Source organism: Sturnira hondurensis, unplaced genomic scaffold (assembly GCF_014824575.4).
Source record: "Sturnira hondurensis isolate 20B ecotype Veracruz unplaced genomic scaffold, ASM1482457v3 Scaffold0006693, whole genome shotgun sequence".
NCBI lineage: Eukaryota > Metazoa > Chordata > Mammalia > Chiroptera > Phyllostomidae > Sturnira > Sturnira hondurensis.
In genome coordinates this window covers 155,677-175,819 of record NW_028079324.1, presented here as the reverse complement: position 1 = coordinate 175,819, position 20,143 = coordinate 155,677, and the positions used below count along the sequence as shown (strand labels likewise).

The following is a 20,143-nucleotide window of genomic DNA, read 5'->3' as shown; positions in this document are numbered from 1 at the left end:
ATAAATAAATTTTAAAAAATACATTCCTGGAGGGGTAACCATTCCAGTCTTTCTGACAACTTGGAACTCAACCTAGGAACCTACTCTGGGCAATGATCATTCAGCCCTCTTGCATCAGAGAAATTGACTAGAAATGGACAGATCTAATTCCCAGGATCTGAGAAGGTTCTCAGGAAGCTGGAAGTTTTTATGGGTGTCCTGAGAAATCCAGGAGAGTTTATTTTCCCACCTTTCATTTCACTGCACTCAGCACTCACTTCTCTAATCAACCTAGAAGCTAGGAGTCATCCTTTGTCCTTCCGCTCTGTTATCTCCAGTATCTACTTAGGCACCAAATTCTCACTCACATCTCTACTTTCTAAATACTTCCCTGCTCTCTCTCTCTGTCTTTTTCTTCCTGGTACCATTGCCCTCAGTCAGAGCTTCATAATCTCTCACTGAATTCCTGCCGTTGCCTCCTAACTGGTCTATCTGATTTCCTTTCTGCCTTTCTCAAATACATACTCTGTATTAATATCAGGGAAATGTATCTGAAACATACACATTCTCATGCCACTCCCCTGCTTAAATCCTCTCAAAGGTTCCTGATGACCTATAACACAGCACCAAGGCTCCTTTGCAAGACGTATATGGTCATAGCTTGAGCTTCCAATTCTGGCTTTAAAGGTCTAATGTAGTGTGAGATGACAGTACCCTGCTTCATCTCTGGACGTGTCCTGTCCTTATACTTTATGTTCTAGGAACACTGGCCTACTTGAGATAGATAGACTTGAGGAGATATATATAGCTCCTCTGTCTTCATACCTGCATGGTTTTTTTCTTTTTTTTTCTCTTCCTCTGACCTGCTCTTCCCTGGCTAGCTCACGTCGATGCTTTAGAGTTCTTTGTGAATATTATCTTCTCTAGGAGGCCTTGCCCAATATCCCTTCCTCTACAGTGCAAGCCTATAGCACCTTCCACATTATATTGAAATCACTTATGGGTTTGACTGTTCCATCATATAAATACTATACATCCTTAAATGAGAGGGACTATTTTGCATTCAACTTAGTATTTCTACACTCTAGTACAACCACTGACACATAGCAGTTCAATAAAAGGAGCCGTTCCTAATGTTATAATTAGTCATGTCACTGTCAGTTGCATAATTTTCTTGAAGTTGGGAGAATTATATATGTGAGAAAATTCAGGACTACAAGAACTGTTTACATACCCCCCCCCACACACACACATAAACACAGGTTTCAAATGAAACATTAGAGGGAGAATCAGACTTACCTGTCAGCAGAGTAAATGACCCACCTGCTCTGTATGATTCCAAGGGTGTAAGAATACCCCGCTATATAGAAATGACATCCCCGTCCACAGGCTGAATCCTAATATTCCGCTTATAGAATTTCATTATTTTGGGTCAGACACCGTGTGTCTCTCTACTGAATTGTAAATAGCTATGGAAGATGAATCATTCTGCAAAGAATCAGAGTGAGAATTCCTTTCAATGGTGAACACCAGTAGGATTTTATTTGTAAATGTGTTATATGACACAGTTCTAGAGAACTCCTATAACATATCTGCAGTGTACTTCTTTAAAGGAGTTGATCATTTTTCTCCTTGTAACAGAAGAGGGCTTCAGTTCAGTAGGCAGCACTACTAAAACAGGATAGAACTTTTACAAGACATGAATAATGAAGCCTTACATCAGGGCAGTTATTATTACTGTAGTTTTTACACTGACCTATTAGTATTTGTGTGCTACTTCCTACTTTCATGAACATCTTCACTTCTGATATTGCCAAATCTGGGTCAATAAGTATCTTCAATGATCTCAGGGCGTCTGTTAGTATATCCTGGCCCCACACGATATTGCACAACCCTTAGCACTCAATTGCATATGAATTTGATTGTTTTCGCTCTTTTTCTAGTGTGTGAGTTTTTGCCCTTCTTTTGGTCCAGAAACTTCTTGAAAGGGGAAACTATGCATTTTGATTTTCTTTTAACCCCCTATAATGAGGAAAATCACCTATCGGAGATGAAAGTTGATAACTAGCCTAGCCGACCTCAAGAAAACTATTCTAAGTCTACCCATTGGTAGAAAATTGCGCCCACAATTCCTACCACTGGTATATCTCAAAACATTTCAACCATTCTCAAAGAAGTCATGATGAGTAATGCAATAGGCATTTATTTTTATTTTTTTATTTTTTGAAGATTTTATTTATTTGTCTTTAGAGAGGAAGGGAAGGAGAGAAATATCAATATATGGTTGCTTCTTGTGAGTCCCCTGCTGGGAACTGGCCTGCAACCCAGGCATGTGCCCTGACTGGGAATCGAACCACGATCGTGTGGTTCACAGGCCCGTGCTCAATCCACTGAGCTACACCAGCGAGGCCGCAATGGGCATTTTTAAAAGAATTGTATTTTTTCCTTAGTTTACTGTTAATATATTGTTTTATCCATTGTCAGATACTCTGGCAAAATTAATGGTGATTGCGAATTGGACTGGTTGTATATTCAGTGCAGACTAAGTTCTCCCAAAGAGCTCCCAGGCTTGGCATTATGTTCTGGATATTAATTCTTTTGGATATGTGTAAGTTTGTATTAGCCCTGGTAGGGTTTTCCAATATCTATCTTGTGACTTGAGCTCTAGATTTTAAGTTTGGCAGTCAGGTTATATAAATAAATCACCCCCCTTCTTAATGAAAGGGCATTCATATACCTTGAAAGCTTCCTGAGTCTCTCTAGAATAGTTTACAAACACTGTTGGTTCCTGATTAACAGGAAGATCCGTGGAGGCTTTATCTCATTTTCTAACTATCAGTTTATAAATAAAGGTTGCAGAAATTGACCTGGGAATTTCATAACCAAGCTCTAAGTACCCAGGATTAGTTCTGAGATGAATGTCACAAGCCAAATAAGCATTTCTTTTCACTTCATTTCACAGGCCTTCAAGAGGGAATTGAAAACGAAAGAACCTGTAATCATGAGCACTCTCGAGACTGTACGAATATTTCTGACAGAGCAGCCTTTGGAAGGACTAGAGAAGCTCTACCAGGAGCCCAGAGGTAATTGAATGTGGGACTGTAATAACATATTGACAGAAGGATCCATCGCAATGGGGCAGCCCATCCATTCAGGCGGTCAGGGTCTGGGTGGCTCTCATACTTTCTAGGTTAAATAGGATTGATTCACATCACACATACGTGTTGAAAAAGAATCAGGAATTATCAGCCACCGTGCATAAATCGGTTTGCACATTTGTAAATAAGCATTAAGAGAGATTAGTGATCAGCTATTGACGCAGAAAATAATAAACAGAAGAGATTATCTGTAAGGAAGGATTCTACTGTTGCAAAGACCCAAGATCATTTTCAATGTCAGAGCCCGGCTGAAGTCTAGGAGAGCTTGAGGTGTGCATCCTCACCTCTTTCTCCTCAATAGCTTCAATGGATCTCGGATTATCTGATTCTGGGAAGGTAGAACACATCCCACATTCACTCAGGAAGACAGACTTTGGATATGTTGGGTTATATCAAAATTTATGCCAAAGTGCAAAAGAGCTATTAGTCTGTAGGTTGGCCTCTTGTTAAACTGTACTGTCTCTCTTTCTTTTCATATGACCTTTTCAACAATGGTTTAAAAAAAAAAGAAAAGAAAGAAAGAGGGAGCCCTGGCTGCTGTAGTTCAGTGGATTGAGCACAGGCCTGCAAACCAAAAGGTCACTGGTTCAATTCCCAGGCCGGGCACATGCCTGGGTTGCAGGCCAGGTCCCCAGTTGGGAGCATGCAAGAGGCAACTGATCGATTTATCTCTCGCATATTGCCGTCTTTCCTCCCTCTCTTTCTCCTTCCCTTTCCCTCTCGCTAAATATGAATGAGTGAATGAACAAATAAAAAATTTTTAAATGCTAAAAAAAAATGAATGTGGCCTCAAACCTTGCCATATTACCAATTTAGAGCTGCCTCCTGAAGAAAAAGCCCAAAATGTCACACGACTCCTACGAAAGCAGTCCGAGGAGGTCAACAGTGAGTGGGAAAAATTGAACCTGCGCTCTGCAGACTGGCAGAGAAAACTCGATGAGGCCCTCGAAAGACTCCAGGAACTGCAGGAGGCCGCCGATGAGCTGGATCTCAAACTGCGTCAGGCGGAAGTGATCAAGGGCTCTTGGCAGCCCGTGGGGGATCTCCTCATCGACACTCTCCAGGATCACCTCGAAAAAGTCAAGGTACCATCCACTGTCTTACTTTGCTTCAGGGCCTTTTGAGAGACTCCACAGAGGTGCTAGTCTGAGCTCCATTGCCGGATTTTCTTCTCAAAAAGTTAAAAATAGGGCCCTTGGGCACTAAAACTCAGTCTGTCTTTCACAGCGTGGGCCTTCTGCATGTGGGATATTGTTTGAGAGAACATAGGGATCAAATCATCAGTCTGCAGTAGTATCATGTGAGATATTAAAAAGTTCTAGGGCAAAAAATTATTTCAAGTTGGCTATTAGGAAATTAATTTAGGTGTTTGTAATAAAGGGGTGTGTATAGGGGTGTGTGCTTTCATTGTGGTGTTTAGTACCAGAGTAGGAAAATATGCAAAACTTCAGCAAGCTCCAGGAGGCTTGATTTTGCCCTTTTTGCTAACTACATTATGTGGCTTGGGTGAGTTTATGGTATTGTTATGGCCATTAACATTGCCCTTCCCTCAAGAGGCAATGTGTATAATATAATTTTGAGTTGTACTAGTCCACTGTAGATATTAGGAAATGTCATTATATCTTTGGAATACTTTTTCAATTTAAACTTATTAGGGTAACATTGGTTAATAACATTACATTTCAGGTGTACAACTTCATAATAGGACATCTGTATACTCCATCGTGTGCCCACCACGCAAAGTCTAGTCCCTTTGTGTTGCGGTATAGATGACCCCCTTTACCCTCTTCATCTTCCCCCCAACCCCCACGACCCCTCTGGTCACCACCATACTGTTGTCGGGAATACTGTCATGAGACCAAAGTTGCATTCCCTGTGGCACAAAGTCGATAAGTATATGTATAAAGAAAGAATACATACATTTAGGAGTGTCATTGTCAAAACTAACACTTGAGACATATTCTATTGACTCATTTAGTGTCCAAACCAAGAAACGTTCTCCCTGATTCAAATTCAGAGTGAGTGAGACCCGCCAGCCTTTGGCCTGCCTGCCAGCACCCTCCATCTGGAAGTACTTTTCCCCCTTGCCTTTCATGGCGCTGCTCCGTCCACCTTTCTCCTTTCTTTATTTTCCTTACTTCTGAAACTCTACCTAGCCTTCACATGTTGGTGCGCCCTAACTTCTAACCTTAGTTCCATTCTCTTGTTATTGTATGACCGCTCCCAGTTTGAAATGTCATACATGGCGACAAACCTGAATTTCTAGTCTGGATCTTTTTCTGATCTCCGAACCCATATGCATTAGAATAAAATGACAGCCATGCCCAAACCAAGTTCATTCATACTCCTGTCTGTCCATTTCACTACTGCTGTCTCCTTTTATCTGCCCTTTCTTCCGTGTTTCTTTGTTTTCGGTCGAGACGTGGGAGAGTCAGCTGATGCTTGGTAACTAGTTTATTTTTTAATTTCATCTTTATTGTATTTTCCCCATTACCTTTTAGGCCCCATAGGCCCTCCTCCACCCAGAAATCACCACACCATTGTCCATGTCCATTAGGCCTTTTCCCTTTTTGCTCAGTCCCTCCACCCCCTAACCTCCCACCCAGCTGTCATCCTGCTCTCTGTGAGTCTGTCTCTATTTTGCTTGTTAGTTCAGTTTGTTCATTAGATTCCATGTCTGAGTGAAATCATGTGGTATTCATCTTTCTCCACCTGGCTTATTTCACTTAGCATCATGTTCTCCAGGTCCATCCATATTGTCACAAAGGGTAAAATTTTCTTCTTTTTACCAACGTGTAGTATTCTATTGTGTAAATGTCCCATAGTTGTTTTATCTAATCATCTACTGATGGGCACTTAGGCTGCTTCCGTGTCTTAGAGATTGTAAATAATGCTGCAATGAACATAGGGATGCTCATGTTCTTCCAAATTTGTGTTTTAGGTTCCTTTGGATATATTCCCAGGTGTGGGATCACTGGGTCCAAAGGCGGATCCATTTTTAGTTTTCTGAGGAAACTCCCGACTGCTTTCCACAGTGGCTGCACCAGTCGGCATTCCCATCAACAATGCAAAAGGGTTCCCCTTTCTCCACACTCCCTCCAACACTTGCTGTTTGTTGATTTGTTCATGATGGCCATTCTGACTGGCGTGAAGTAGTATCTCATTGTGGTTTTAATTCGCATCTCTCTGATGACTAGTGACATTGAGCATCTTTTCACATGGCCCTGGACCCTCTCTGTGTCCTCTTTGGAAAAGTATCTATTCAGGTCTTTGCCCATTTTTTAATTGGGTTGTTTGTGGTTTTCATGTTGAGTTTTATAAGTTGTTTATAAATTTTTGGATATAACCTCTTATCAGATATATCAGTGAATAAGTTCTCCTGTTCTGTGGGTTGTCCTTCTACTTTGTTGTCCTTCTATTTTGTTGAATGCATAGGCTTTGGAGCAGACATCTGAGACTTATTTTTAGCCCTATCATGCATGATCATTTGTAGGATATTGAGTGTAGATGGAGAATGTATGCAGCATGATTTAATAACAAAAAACAACTCAAGTAGAGCAGCTGAAATACCAGCTGGCCCTTACCCCACCCCATTTGCAGTTTCCCTCTCTGTTTCCCTCTCTTACCTACTCTTGATCCTAAGACCAAATCTGTTTGCTATACCCTAATTGGTGAGACTCCCATTCATTCTGATTCTAGTCATAACAAAACATGCGTGCATTAAATACTCCTTTAAAAAGAGCTTTTATATATTATATATACCATATATAATCTGAGCACTTCCATCTTTCTCAGACATACATACACTCAAGTTATAATACCTCTCAGAATATTTAGGTACTGGTCCTAATAGATGTGATTGTTTGGTTTCTAAACCAGTATTGTATGAGTATTTCATGCATATTTGAAAAGTTACAGATTGCAAAAGAAGTGGAAGCATATTTAAAACTACCGTTCCTGTCTTTCTACTCAGCAGTTTAAGGCTTCGGAGGTTCCACACTATAGGGAACTGCAAACTAACAGCTAGGCACTCGGCCAGGAGAACATTTTATATACCCATCTTAGTTCATTTTCATCGCCCCTAGTGACTCTATCATAATACCCACCTTCATTCTGATCTCATTTGTTAAAGAACTAACTGTGGAATGTGTGCTTCTACAGGATTTGGCGTTATATCATTTCCATTAGCAAACGTGCCTTTAGGGGTTAGAGAATGGATCGAACAACAACAACGAAGTCCTTGGACGCTGGAAAGGGCGTTATTGCTAGCTAATCATCTTCAGGACAGTATACGTGTAGTAAATCGGGAGAAAGGACTATAATGTGATTATTGACTGAGAGAATCTCCGCCTTCCAAATATAGCTTCCAGAGGAAGAACCACTGGAGTAAAATTTAAATTTTAAATGCCTCTTTATTTTTAAAATATCTGATTTATACTACTCATCAGAGATTTTAAGGACAGAATCATGATCTCTCACTGTGCTGGAAGTGATACCGATGCTAATGTGGCTACACAAATATTGTTACTCTCCTTGTACTAATGAGGACTCTGAATAGCTCCTTGAATCACCAGGTGCCCTGTGTAGGTCTGTCAGTGGCATGTAGGCAGGTTTTGTTAAGGTAGACTGTCTTTCGAACCTAAAGTCTACATATGACGGTTCCGTTCTTAAGAATAATTCCTATGTGAAATCATTTGCAGTTGTTGTTTTTCCCATTTTTCTTTGTGTTCTAACCTACCACAGTTTCTTCACACAGAAAGTGGTACGTCATTCTTGAGCCAAGAATATGTCACTGCCTTTAGTTGGTCTCTTGAATGGAAACAGGTTTTCCACCCACCATAGTGAAACTCTCCCAGGCTGCCATCTTGGAATATGCAAATTTGTTATACCTATGTGGTTATGAATTTTATGTTTTCTGTCAGACTTTTAACCTACATGCTTCCCTGGAAAATGTCAAGGGCCGGGATTCTGTGAGTTTCTCCCTAAAGTTCTTGCCATGAAATGTTTTGACTAGACCTTTTTAGAATTACCACTGAGAATAATGTGATGATGTGTGTAGTAGACTACAGACTACAATGAAGCCACTGTGCTGTCCTGACTTATTTATGTTCAATGTTTATACCTAATGATCTAAGAAGAAACCCGGCAAATTCATTTTTTCGGTCCTACCATCCTGAGTCCGGGTGGCTTGGTCTGTCTGAGAAATTGATCAAAGCATGCCACCTCAGAAACTGACATTGAGAAAACCAGGCACGTTTCCTCCTGACAGAAAATAGGGAATGGGATGTAACACACTAGGATGTCGTCTCCACTTTGTGTCATCAGACACACAACTCTGTCTTCCCTCACTGCTTCTGCTATCTTAGCCCTCATTCTGATATCCGATTATTATTTTATTCGTTTTGTCCCATGTGTTATTTATCTGAGTCAGCCTTAAATCTTTTCGTACCTAGGACTTATATAAGGAAGTGTGTAATTCTTTCTTATAGACATAGGAGACGTGTGGTTAGACAGAGCCATCACAAACAGGGCAGCCCTGAGAATGATTCAAAATGTGGAAGCTCTCTCAACTCTGCATAAAGGGCTGACTTCTCCATAATGAGTTGCACTGCCTGTAGTAAGAAGAGGAAAGCTTACTAACATAGTGTTCATTGTCATTAGCCAGAAATGAATTGCTCTGTGGAGACTCCTGTTGGAGATTGCTCTGTTGTTGTTCATATACAAATGCTATGTGTATTATATAAGCCTTGGATCAAGAAGAAATTGCAACAGAAAAGAGGCAGCCTTTTATAAATCGGGATTCAAGACAGAAGTAATGCCCATCACATGGAGTAACTAAGGTTTTATCTAGTTTCTAAAGCATGCCATTTTGATGTTTAAATGCCTATGATTTGGCCCTGGATGCCTGGGTAATGAGAAAGCATATTCTGCTAAAAGTCTTGCTTATATACTTTAAAAGAATGGTATTTATTTTTTAAAAATAGAATGGTCATTGTTGGCTTTAATAGAGCTTAGCAACTAAAATAGGAATTAGTCATCTTAACATTCCTGAGCAAATTATTTGTTCAGTGTAAAATTAATTGTAAGTTTGTGTTGCCAGGAGAGCTTATTACTGAGTTCCCATGTACTCTCTCTCTCATTTTCTTTCTTGTTTATAAAGTGAAGAGCAAATTCCTGAGGACAGCAATGGCAACTCGCTCCTTCCCCAAGGCATCTGATTTTAGATAATGCTGTGTTTGTTTTAAAGGCCCCCACCTCAACTTCGGCAAATAGAACCTGCGTTTACCCTGCTATTCCCGTCCTGCCTTTGAAACTTCTGCAAAGACAGTGCGCAGTAATTGTTTCAGACATCTGCTTAGCATACTTTGAAGTGCATATACGTTCTTTTTCAGTTTCATTTGAACCCCAGCTGTCTTCACCGAAGTCTGTAATCAATCTGAATTAAGTTGCCCTACTTCTCCTAATAAGTCTCTTATTAAGTTTTGCATCAGCCTCTTAGGGAGACTTAAAAGTTAATTCATGTAGAATTGCCATTTTCTACTAATTCCTTTGTCAGCTCTCCAAATTCCAACAAAAACAATCGCAGAGACTATTAATTTGGCTCTTCATAAACAACTTATGTAAGTGTGGTATACATTGGAACCAAGCAAACAATTTCAAGCAGTGGGTGGGAGGAAATGAGTTAATGACATCCCACACCCTTCCTTTTTGCCTGTTTCAAGGCGCCTTCCACATTCAAAGCCTAAAGCCATTTCTTAAATAGGAGAATCATCCCTTTGCTTTTACTTTCATAAATAAGGTAATTACTAAGTGCACTTTGCTTAAAGATAGGGAAAAAAAGCTTTCGAACAGTTGCAAAAGGAACGTGCACTTTTTCTTATTGAACTTATTTTAATTTGGACTTTGCTGTATTCCTTTGATGAACTGCGATGAAAGAAGGAGCTGGAATCGGCTGCCATTGTCATGGCGTTAGGTCAGAGGTGTACATCTGTCCTTCTGGTCACGGGACAGTTAGAAGGATGTGGCTAATCAAAATATGCAACTCGTGAGTTCATGTGACATTATTCTGCTAAAGAAGTATTTAATTAGATAACAAAAACTTCTCCAAAGAATATCATTCTTCCTACTGTTTGAAAGCCACCATGTCCAAAATTGATCCTTTAATATGCCAATCATGTTTACTGAGCATTTATTTATTCCAGAAGCTTTGTTTGTGGCTGGTAGTAATTATAATACTACTTATTCCTGAAGAGTCTTAGGTAATAAAAGGCTATTCAAAACAAAACAAAAAAACCACATAGGTAATATATTATCAGCCTGAACAGATCTAACATCTCAATCATTCATTCATTTATGATAAGGTTAAAACCTATACCCAAGAAGTCTGATCTCATTATAGAGTGTGAATGTTTCATTTCTTTCATGAATAAAATTGTACTGGGAATTATATGAGTGACATCTTCTGAGGGAACAAGAATTTTTATTAGCTTGTGTGTGTGTGTGTGTGTGTGTGTGTGTGCATGCACCTTATTAACTAGAAACATCTCTAAATGTATGAGTCCCTTATGTAACTGAAATTCCCTAGAAATCGGAAGTACATGGCCAATATGTATTTCTATTTTCCTTTGATATCAACCAAACTTGTAACAAGTTTTCAGGCCGTGGTCACATTCCTCTTTTTCCATGAGCACAAGAAGGAATGATTTCAGAACAGATAACCCAAGGCGTGGGCCTCTGCCATGTCCCTGTCATGCTTGGTAATTACAGTCTTCCAAATGACATAGTTCCCGCTGGCACCAAATTAGGCCTCACACAACCTTACATTAACCAAGTTAACTGATGGCATTGAACGATTGGTAAACCAGTTTTCTGGTGTTCCGGGGACAGATCTGCCTGTAGCCCTTGCATTGTAAGGGGACTGAAGAAAACTAAAGTTTTGCATAATATTTTAGTTGTAGTTAACATTTACCATGGATCTTTCTATCAACTGCTTTTACCAAAAGCAGTGCTCCTCAAACTTTGAGGTCAGTTCTTTAAATGGCCAAGGAGATGAAGCCTGGTTAATCTTCCCCTTGCAGGGCTTTTAACTGCAAAACCTCGAGAAGGGTAACTGGCTGGGGTGTCAGAGTCTGATTGGCTAGAGCCGGTTGCTGGGTGCGGTTTCTACTGACCATTGTTCTTGATACATCTTGTCAGGCTCAAGTTAAATCTGCATCCTGTTATGCTGGGTAGGCCGAACCAGACCCCAGTCTCAGCCAGGCATCTGTTTGTCCTGGGCAGGGTCGGCAGGCAGTGTCCCGGGCAGGCAGTTTCCCAGGCTACAGTTTCCCACGGTACAGTTTTCCCGCCTGGTGATTTTCCATTCCTCCGAGGCCTGCCTAGGTCTGTCAGATATTCCGTGTTTTATTTTTTAAATGGCACATCGGTGTTATGACCTTCTTCATAGTGTATTTGTCATGCTTTCATATGAAGACCTTTTTCTCTAACATGTGAAGTGAGATGCGGCCTCCAGGACATTCCGCCGGGGGTCTGAACGCATAATGTGAGAGGCACGATGTGAAAAACTTCCCAATTCACGCAGGCTTGAGCTCTTTCCACCACCTTCTTTCTTTTATGTCCACACACACAAAGAGCAGATCCTTGCCATTTCAAATTCACCTTTGGCAGTTTCGTCTGATCCTTGGGACCCAAAAGGCCCATGAGTTGGAGCTCTTTGTAATTTTAAACATGCCTCCTTTGAGGCTTCTGTGCAGCCCTCACTTAATTAAGGGCTCCACCGGTGTTACAGGTCAAGTTCCCCGGAAGCAGACCCTATGAAGAGGGGTCCGGGTGATTTATAGACAGTCCGCTTTCAGGAGCAGCCTGTAGGGGAGTTCGGGAACATAACAATAGAGAAGAAAGAGCCAAGCAAGAGAACACCTCAGGTAAAATCTTGCTTTGTGTCTGGATCCATAAGGAGAGAGCTCTGGAGTATAAACCACGGGGCAGAGTTCTCTTTTCACACCCCAGCCAATCACTGGCCATAGGCAGCAGTTTGTCAATAAGTATCAATTAGCTCTGAGAAGGGGTAAACACTGATCTGTAGCATTTCCACGTGTGGTGTAAATACTCCTACCATGGCTGATTCTAGCTACTGGCCAGATCTCACTGAATGCAGAATGGGGAAGGGACACACATAACTGACTCTTGGGCTCCGCGCCAGTACCCCAGGGCCGAGACCCACCCCTGGGGACATGAATTACCTCCTAGGCCAAGGGCATGTGTACCTCCTGGGCCAGGGGACTCCCATCAGCAGAGGTCACCTTTCTAAAGAAGAGAGGCAACTGCAAGACATTAATAGCCAGCCCACAGTCACAGCAGCTGGAGGGTAGATGCCAGGCTGGGAAATGTGCCCACTACAGCTGGCGAGTGAAACCAGTAATCCGGTCAGCCTCCATGTCCCCACATGCCTTCTTTTTCAGTGCTGTTTTCTTCTTGTACATGCAGCAGTTCTTCACAAGTGATGAGAATTTTGTTTCTTCAGGAAAATCCACCCTTCCCTGACCCTACCCCCTACGTACTCATTGGAATTGGTAATAGAACAGTTCATGAAAAGGTCTCAGAAAGTGATGATCATTGGTAAGAAAATGGCTTTATAAGCTATTTGGGCTTTATAAGTATATAATGTGTAAATGTCTGAATTGATTATATACTTTCGCTCTGAAATTTTGGCGTCAATAATAGTGTACTCTTTCTAAATGTCTCTGGTGGAAGACTTTTAGTCACTTATCCCGACCTCCCTATTGGCATGTTAATGCTACCCTTTGGCGCTTGCTTCAGATGACCTTGAGCTACACTTGCCTTCCCACTGCTAACACTTTAAAATTAAGGTATTTGGTCACATAATCTGCATGCCATTTGAATATTACCACATTTACCAATAGCAGCAGTGAAATGAACAAATTCTCTTCCTAATCTCCAACTAAACAGACTGATTATATACAAGTGCTTTGAAGAGTTTTCTAAAACCAGGACATTTAGAATACTTAAGGTCAATCAACTTTTTAAAATGGAAACTGCTTGCTAATTATAAATACCGGATAGCTCATCCAGGAGTTCCTACCATGTATGACTTCTCATGTCAGCCCACTGCACACCTGTGTCCCGGGTATGTGTTTCTGTGTAGAAATGCAGAGGGATGTGCAGTAAAGCTGGAAGAGCAAGTAGGAGAAAGTAGGAAAGAGTTTTAACTGTATTAATTGGGGAAAGGGGGTGTTTTCCCCCAAGTATGGAGCAAAAATCATTGTGTTTCAATGCCTGTGGGAAAGTTCAGAGCTGTGGTATGGGGTGATGCATGTAACGAGAATTATGGGATAAATGTAATAGAAACAAATGTCTTAAAATGTACTTGAATGTTAAACAAGAAACATTGAAAACAAATTTTCCCCCTCTTTCTAGAATCCTGGGGGTGGGGGTCTGGGGCAGGGGATGGAAAGAAAGGAAATCTTACCTTAAAAGTAATTGGATTCATGTTCAATGTAAAATTGAAACAGCTATGTATAAACCCACTCAAATCAAGTATATACTAAATAATTGAGTTTACTGAATTAGGTAGAGTAAGGGGACATTGATTTTCAATGTTTCCAGAAATTGGTTCACATATTATTGTTATATTTTTGTTTGTAAACTTCAATACTTATTAAGTTTCCACAGTGTGTTTGGCCCTGAAATGTTAAACTCTCTTAACCAGAATGAGCCTGGAGAATCTAACACTAAGATAAATTTCCATTTCCTTTTAAAGAATTGATTTTTATGATGAGCTTTTTTTCTTCAGATAATTAAGAGCTTGCAAGTCCTGCTTCCAAACACACTTGTTTCTACAGGCCCTGTTCCCTGGGATTCTACAGTTATTATAGGTGCAGTGGGCTCATTCAGACCTTTCCCCTATCAAATATTTAAATCCTGTTGTTGATCTTCACATGGCAAGTTAACAAAGAGAATAAAGTCAGTTTATCAGCAATATGTGCCAAAGTATAGTAAACAAACAGAAACTAATGTGAGAAAGGAAAATGAGCCTTGCCTGATGTAGCTCAGTTGATTGAGTGCAGGCTTGTGAACCAAAGGGTCACTGGTTCGATTCCCAGTCAGGGCACATGCCTGGGTTGCAGACTGGGTCCCCAGCAGGGGAAGTGCAAGAGGCAACCACGCATTGATATTTCTCTCCCTTTCTCTCTCACTTCCCCATTCTCTAAAAATAAATAAATAAACTCTTTTTTTAAAAAAGGAAAAGAAAATAATATTGGCTTATTTTTAAATTTCTTTGTTGTTGCTCAACTACAGTTGTCCCCATTTTGCCTTCACCACTCTCCCCCCACCTACCCCCACCTCTCACACTCAATCCTAACTGCTCCCCCCACCCACATTGTCTTTGCCCATGGCTCCTTTATACATTGTTTCTTGTTTTTCTAGAACCAGTGACAAACCACCAAGTTTCATTTCATTTACTTATTTTCCTACTTTAAAACATTTTAACCCAATTTGGAGTCTGTACAATTGCTGAGAACCTAAACCCTATTAGATCACATCACACAATACCCATTTAATTGCTCTGCGGATTGAGGCTTTTGTTGGTCCCAAGGACAGACAGGCCACCCGCAACAATGTCTCACTTCACTTACTACTTGTCAGCTGGCTGTTGGTCTCCGCATATTTCTAGCAGGGACAGAGAATGGCTTATTGTTTTCAGTCTGCACAGATCCCATGCTAGAATCAGCACAAGGGTTAGCCAGTATCATGACTTTTGTGCATCCAATAGAGTATAAGATTAAAAGAAATATAAGCTAAATAAATGAGCACGAGTTCTATTGATCCTTTGGCTCACAGCAGGGAATAAAGTATTACTGCTGGAAATGCCCTGCATTTTGCTGTAAAGGTGGAAGATGTTTCCCGGGTTGTCTCCGTGTTACAGTAGCCTGGGGTTTGGGCTTGAATGTCACATGCAAGATGGATCTTAGTGAAATCTGACCCTCTTTGACTTTCAAAAAAATAATCTTAAAATTGTTGTGAAAAGATTATTTTTTTAAGATGTCAAACCCTTCCTTCAACTGAAATAGTATTCTTTAGGTAACCAATACAGAATCACTCCTACAGACCTTTGAGAATACTATCATACTCCCCTCTTGAACAAGAAAAAAAATCTATTGCTATTATAGTGTGATATCTTTGTTAGTTGAATACTCATCCCCTTTTTCAAAGGGTAAATTTGGCCAGTGACTTTGAATTCTTTTGAAATAATATTTGAGTACACTGATTAGACAGCTTGATATGCAGACACATTTGTGTAAGGAGTCATTTATTCATCATTTGCATGTACTTAAGTGGACATTATCATGATAGCAGTTGTCATAACAGAATATAATAGGACATGAAGTTAGGTCTTACCTTAAGGTGTGATCAGAAAGATTTGAGGAATATTTCAAAGTAAAAGTCCTCAATAGCTGATGACAAAAATGAAAACCTGAGTAAGCTCTTGCCGCTGCTTAAGAATCTAGATTTATCTCATGCATACACACATCAAGGTAAAAATAATAACCACTGACATTGGTTGGAAGCAGTACATAAGCCTTTGTTTTCAGGCTAGGAATATGATGAAAGGAAGATGAGCCATCAGTTTAAAATTACCAGTCTAAGTTCTAAACATGCCTTTGCCTAGATTTTACTGCAGAAAATCTAGTTTATGCTCATTTCATTTGACTTTAAGTAGATGAGTATATTGTTCTTCTGTTGTTCCATTTGTAAGGTAGAAAGGCTTTTTTGGAAAGACTAAATAAAAACATTTATTAAATTCAGCCCTGGCTGGTGTAGCTCAGTGGACTGAGCACGGGCCTGTGAACCACACAATGGCAGTTCGATTCCCAGTCAGGGCACATGCCTGGGTTGCAGGCCAGTTCCCAGCAGGGGACGCACGAGAGGCAACCATACATTGATATTTCTCTCCTTCCCTTCCCCTCTAAAGATAAATAAATTTTTTTTAAATTATAAAAAAAATAATTCAAGAACGACAATAATCTGAAAAGAAAAGTGGATATTGAAGGGCACTCTACAATCCTTTTCGGCCCTCTTCCATTTAATTATTTTATCTCAGCTCTTAGAAAATTTATATGCATCTCGGATTCAGTTCTGCTTCCGTATATCTAAATTGATAACAGTATATGAAATGGAAAATCAAGTCAGCAAAGATACATTTTGTTTGAATAGTGAGCGCCTTCCCCATAGAACTCAAATTCAGTAAATGTGCCTAGTATAAAGCAAACTTAATCTAGCATATTGCACAGGTATCTCACAACCCCAGACTCCTGTGTTCGTTGTGAGTTCTACATGCAGAGGTAGCTTAATTTGTCTTAATGGAAAAAAGAATCTGTTGGTAACTACCATTACAATACCACACTTTATCCTGCATTTTCTTGGACAGAAAGTTGCATTTTATAACTATGGAATTTGTAAGCCTCTAAAAGCCTATGTAATAACAATCATCATTTAAATAAAATTCTATCCATTAGAGTTAAGCTGTGTGATCATGGGGATTTGGTCTGCTTAGTGGACTGTTCTGTCCCTAGTGCCTGGAACATTCCTAGCATATAACAGTTGCTCAATAAGAGTTTTTTTGAATGGTGAATAAATAAGTGTGCACAAAAGCACAAGGGAAAAATGCTCTCTTTCATGTGCATAAGACTTTTAAAAATTATTTGACAATGTTCCTGCCATGTGCTGGCCGGTGTTACTTCTTGGCCAAATCTGCTAACACTCTGCCACTTCTTTGTGAAATGACCACCAGCTTACAGTGATCTCCTGGACGATGTCGCAGATGAACAGATGTACATGTGTTTCCTGCTGTTGCCCTGTCTGGATGACCTCAGTCACCTTACCCCCTCAGTGTGACTCTCCTGACCTGCCTCAGCATCCTTCTTTTCACTTTCCAAACCCCATGACACAACTTCTCACAGCAAGATTGCTTTGAGTTTTTTTTAATAACCCACTAAATTGTGCATGCCTGCCAATGACTCTGAGTCTGTTCAAAGTTCCATTTTCCCAGTGCATAATAGACATATGCATACTACATATATGCATAGTGCATAATTGATACAAAGTGTTTTCAAGTGAGCAGTAATTAAATCTAACTAAAAGAGTGTCTGAGAGACTCTGTCATACCCTGCAGAAACTTTCATTATCTACATCACACAAGCCAGCTCATTCAACTCCACCACAATCTTGCTCCAAGAAAGTACTTGCAATTTGGCTTCCACAACTGCCCCGTCTTTGATGCTTCAACTTATTAAAGACTGTTTGCTTTTTCCCAAACACATTAAGCTTTCCTACCTCTTATGCTTTGTTCAAGCTCGGGACAAATATCTTTCTTGCAAGAGGGTTATCTCACTGCTAACATCGTGGGGCTATCACGTAGATTCTCAACAAAACGGAGGTGTACCCTCTCTCCGTAAGATCGAGTCCTTGATTCTGCCAAATACGGAGGGACTATTATGTGGAGCTGAGACACAGAGTGCCGTCTGCAGGTTGAATGACTACAACCCTCTGCCTGTAGTATCACTTTCTGTCTCTGGAGGAGACATTCTCGACAATAAATTGTGTCATTGAAGCATATACTCTTTTTTAATAGAGATGCGACTGCATTCTATTCCAGCATCAGTTTTCATTATCATGGCCCAAAGGCAAAATATTATTCTGTTTCTTTCCATTGTCTTCCCTGCATTCAGATTTCAGGGCAATTTTTGTACGTTTTCATATTTGGGCCTGATTACTTTTGATGAGCAAACCGAATAAGAACGTAAGTGATGAAACAAGATACAGAACTAATGACCTAGATGGAGCCTCATCAGGATGACTTAGGGTAGCTTCAATGAAAAAAAAAATGGATTTTAGGAAAACAGTGTGCTCTTTGAAGACATGAAGCAATTCGGTGCTTTCCTTTGCCAAGCAATTATCGGTAATTATATTTTAACTGAGGTTTCCCCTCCGAGTCACCACAGTTCCAAATCTGCGGCACTTAAAGAATAGCAATTAACTGCTGTGTGTTTTCCTTAAAGAATGCTCATGTTTTCATGAAAAATCATCTTGTTTCCGTGCACCCAAACACAAAAAAAGCCTCCATTTATGGAATCCTTTTCTATTTGCACTCATCATGATTCTTCATCTTTTAGATCATGGCTTCACCGTGAAACTTATAACTCCAACATTCTTAAAATAAAAGCTGAATGATAGCTTCACCACACTAACTGTGGCCGACTTCTTTCTTTTTTTTTCTTCACATTGTTCGTGTTGCCAGGGGGCAGCTAGTGGCCAATAACTTAATGACATCAGAGCAGGAAAGGGTAATCCCCTTTGTCTCAGGACGGGGCCCGACTGAGGTATAATTTGTGCTCCAGAGCTCTCTGTGGGACTAGGCTGGTGCCGGGCTTCAGCCAAGACCACATCCTTACTTAGCTTTCTTACCGGGTCCCCCCACTGCCTCCAGTTCCCTTAAGAGCACTCAGCCACTGCTCGGAAACCAGCCTAAGGCAGCAACTGTCAGAGACAAAAGCTGAACCTACATCCTGGTCACCATACTGGGTAGGGAAACAGCCAGAATAAAGCGCCAAGAGTTACAGACAATCAGTGGACGTGTCCAGGCGTGATGCATTTCATGAAAAGCTTGCCTACATCTTTGTTATTGGTCCAACCATAGTTGAGCAGCTCATTTCCCCCCTGTGGGTATTTCAGAGGCTCCAAGAGGCCTCTGGCCCTCTGGGCAAAGCAGAATAGGGTCTTTGACCATCTTGGCCCCAGTGGCAGGCATTCAGTCTCCTGTGGATGATATACCCGTCCGGAAATGCAGAAGCTGCCAAACCTACCCCGAATCCCAGGTGCCTGGCCTCTATGAGGCCTTCACTGAGCCCACGTGTAGGAGCACCAGTGCCAGCACTAATGGCTGTATTTGTAGGCATGATTTCTAGTTCCTCCCCCTCATCTTCTCACTATTGCAGCATGAAGAACGCAGGGAATTTTTTTCAGCACCTCCCCCTTTTAGGCTCTTTTTCAGTTCACAAACATTCGTTCAGTAGAGTTTCATTGTGTAAAGAGAAACACACTTAGTCACTAGTTCAGTTTTTGAGGAGCAAGGATGCATACGTCAATTTCTCTGCACAGTGCCTGGAACCCCAGAATGACCTTTCATCATCAGACCCTATGCGTTTTGCGTTCCTAGCAGGTGAGATAGGACCGGGATGTATTACTCAGTTGAGGTTTCAGGAAGAATGTTTACTACTGCTAAGAAGGGAAATTGGTCAGACCTTCAGTAGCACCATTAATACACGAATAAAGCACTATGTATGTGTGTCTGTATGTGTGAGAGACAGAAAGACATGTATCTATCACAATTTATAAATAAATGCAAAAATGGCAGAGCTCATTCAAGCCTCCCAGAATCCCCTCTCCTTGTCACGTGTGTGCGACCCTTTGGCAGTCTTTCTTGGGTTGTGCGGCCCCTCCACCATTGAACCCTTGCCTTTTCTCTCCATCCCTAAGCCTTCTCTTGCTTCGCTTTCTCTCTTCCTAATCCAGTTTAGACTCCACAGTCTGGTTTTCAATCACATTACAGTTCAAAGTTAAACTGCCTTGTCCTTAAGTGTTTGTGCCACAACCCCCTGACAAAACCCCCCAGACCAACTGTTTTCTCCAGGCTTCCATGGGACACTATTGAGGAAAGAGAAAATTGGGCAGATTGGTGCTGCAAACGCGTGTGAGTCTTCTGCCTCCAATGGGCCCTCAACCCTGGCAACCTCCGGAGTTTCTTAGGTCACCTCCATCTCATAGTCTCTGTTACAACTAACTCCACTGTTCCCATGTACCCTTAAATCCTGCTTAAGTCCAGCTTACACACCAATGCTACGCCAAGTCTGTTGCTCTGTGGGGACTAAAAAAAATATTAATACTTTTTTCTCTCACCTTCTACGTTCTTCTAGCTGGGCTAACTG

The 20,143-nt window shown here is 40.9% G+C and overlaps 1 protein-coding gene across 1 annotated transcript in view; it reads left to right on the top strand.

Moving 5' to 3' along the window:
* Nucleotides 1-20,143, top strand: part of DMD (dystrophin) — a 1,607,686-nt gene that overhangs the window by 1,469,461 nt on the left and 118,082 nt on the right. The window contains exons 58-59 of the mRNA XM_037050278.1: nucleotides 2,942-3,062; nucleotides 3,954-4,222. Coding sequence (XP_036906173.1) covers nucleotides 2,942-3,062; nucleotides 3,954-4,222 — 390 coding nt within the window. The remainder of the gene's footprint in view (nucleotides 1-2,941; nucleotides 3,063-3,953; nucleotides 4,223-20,143) is intronic.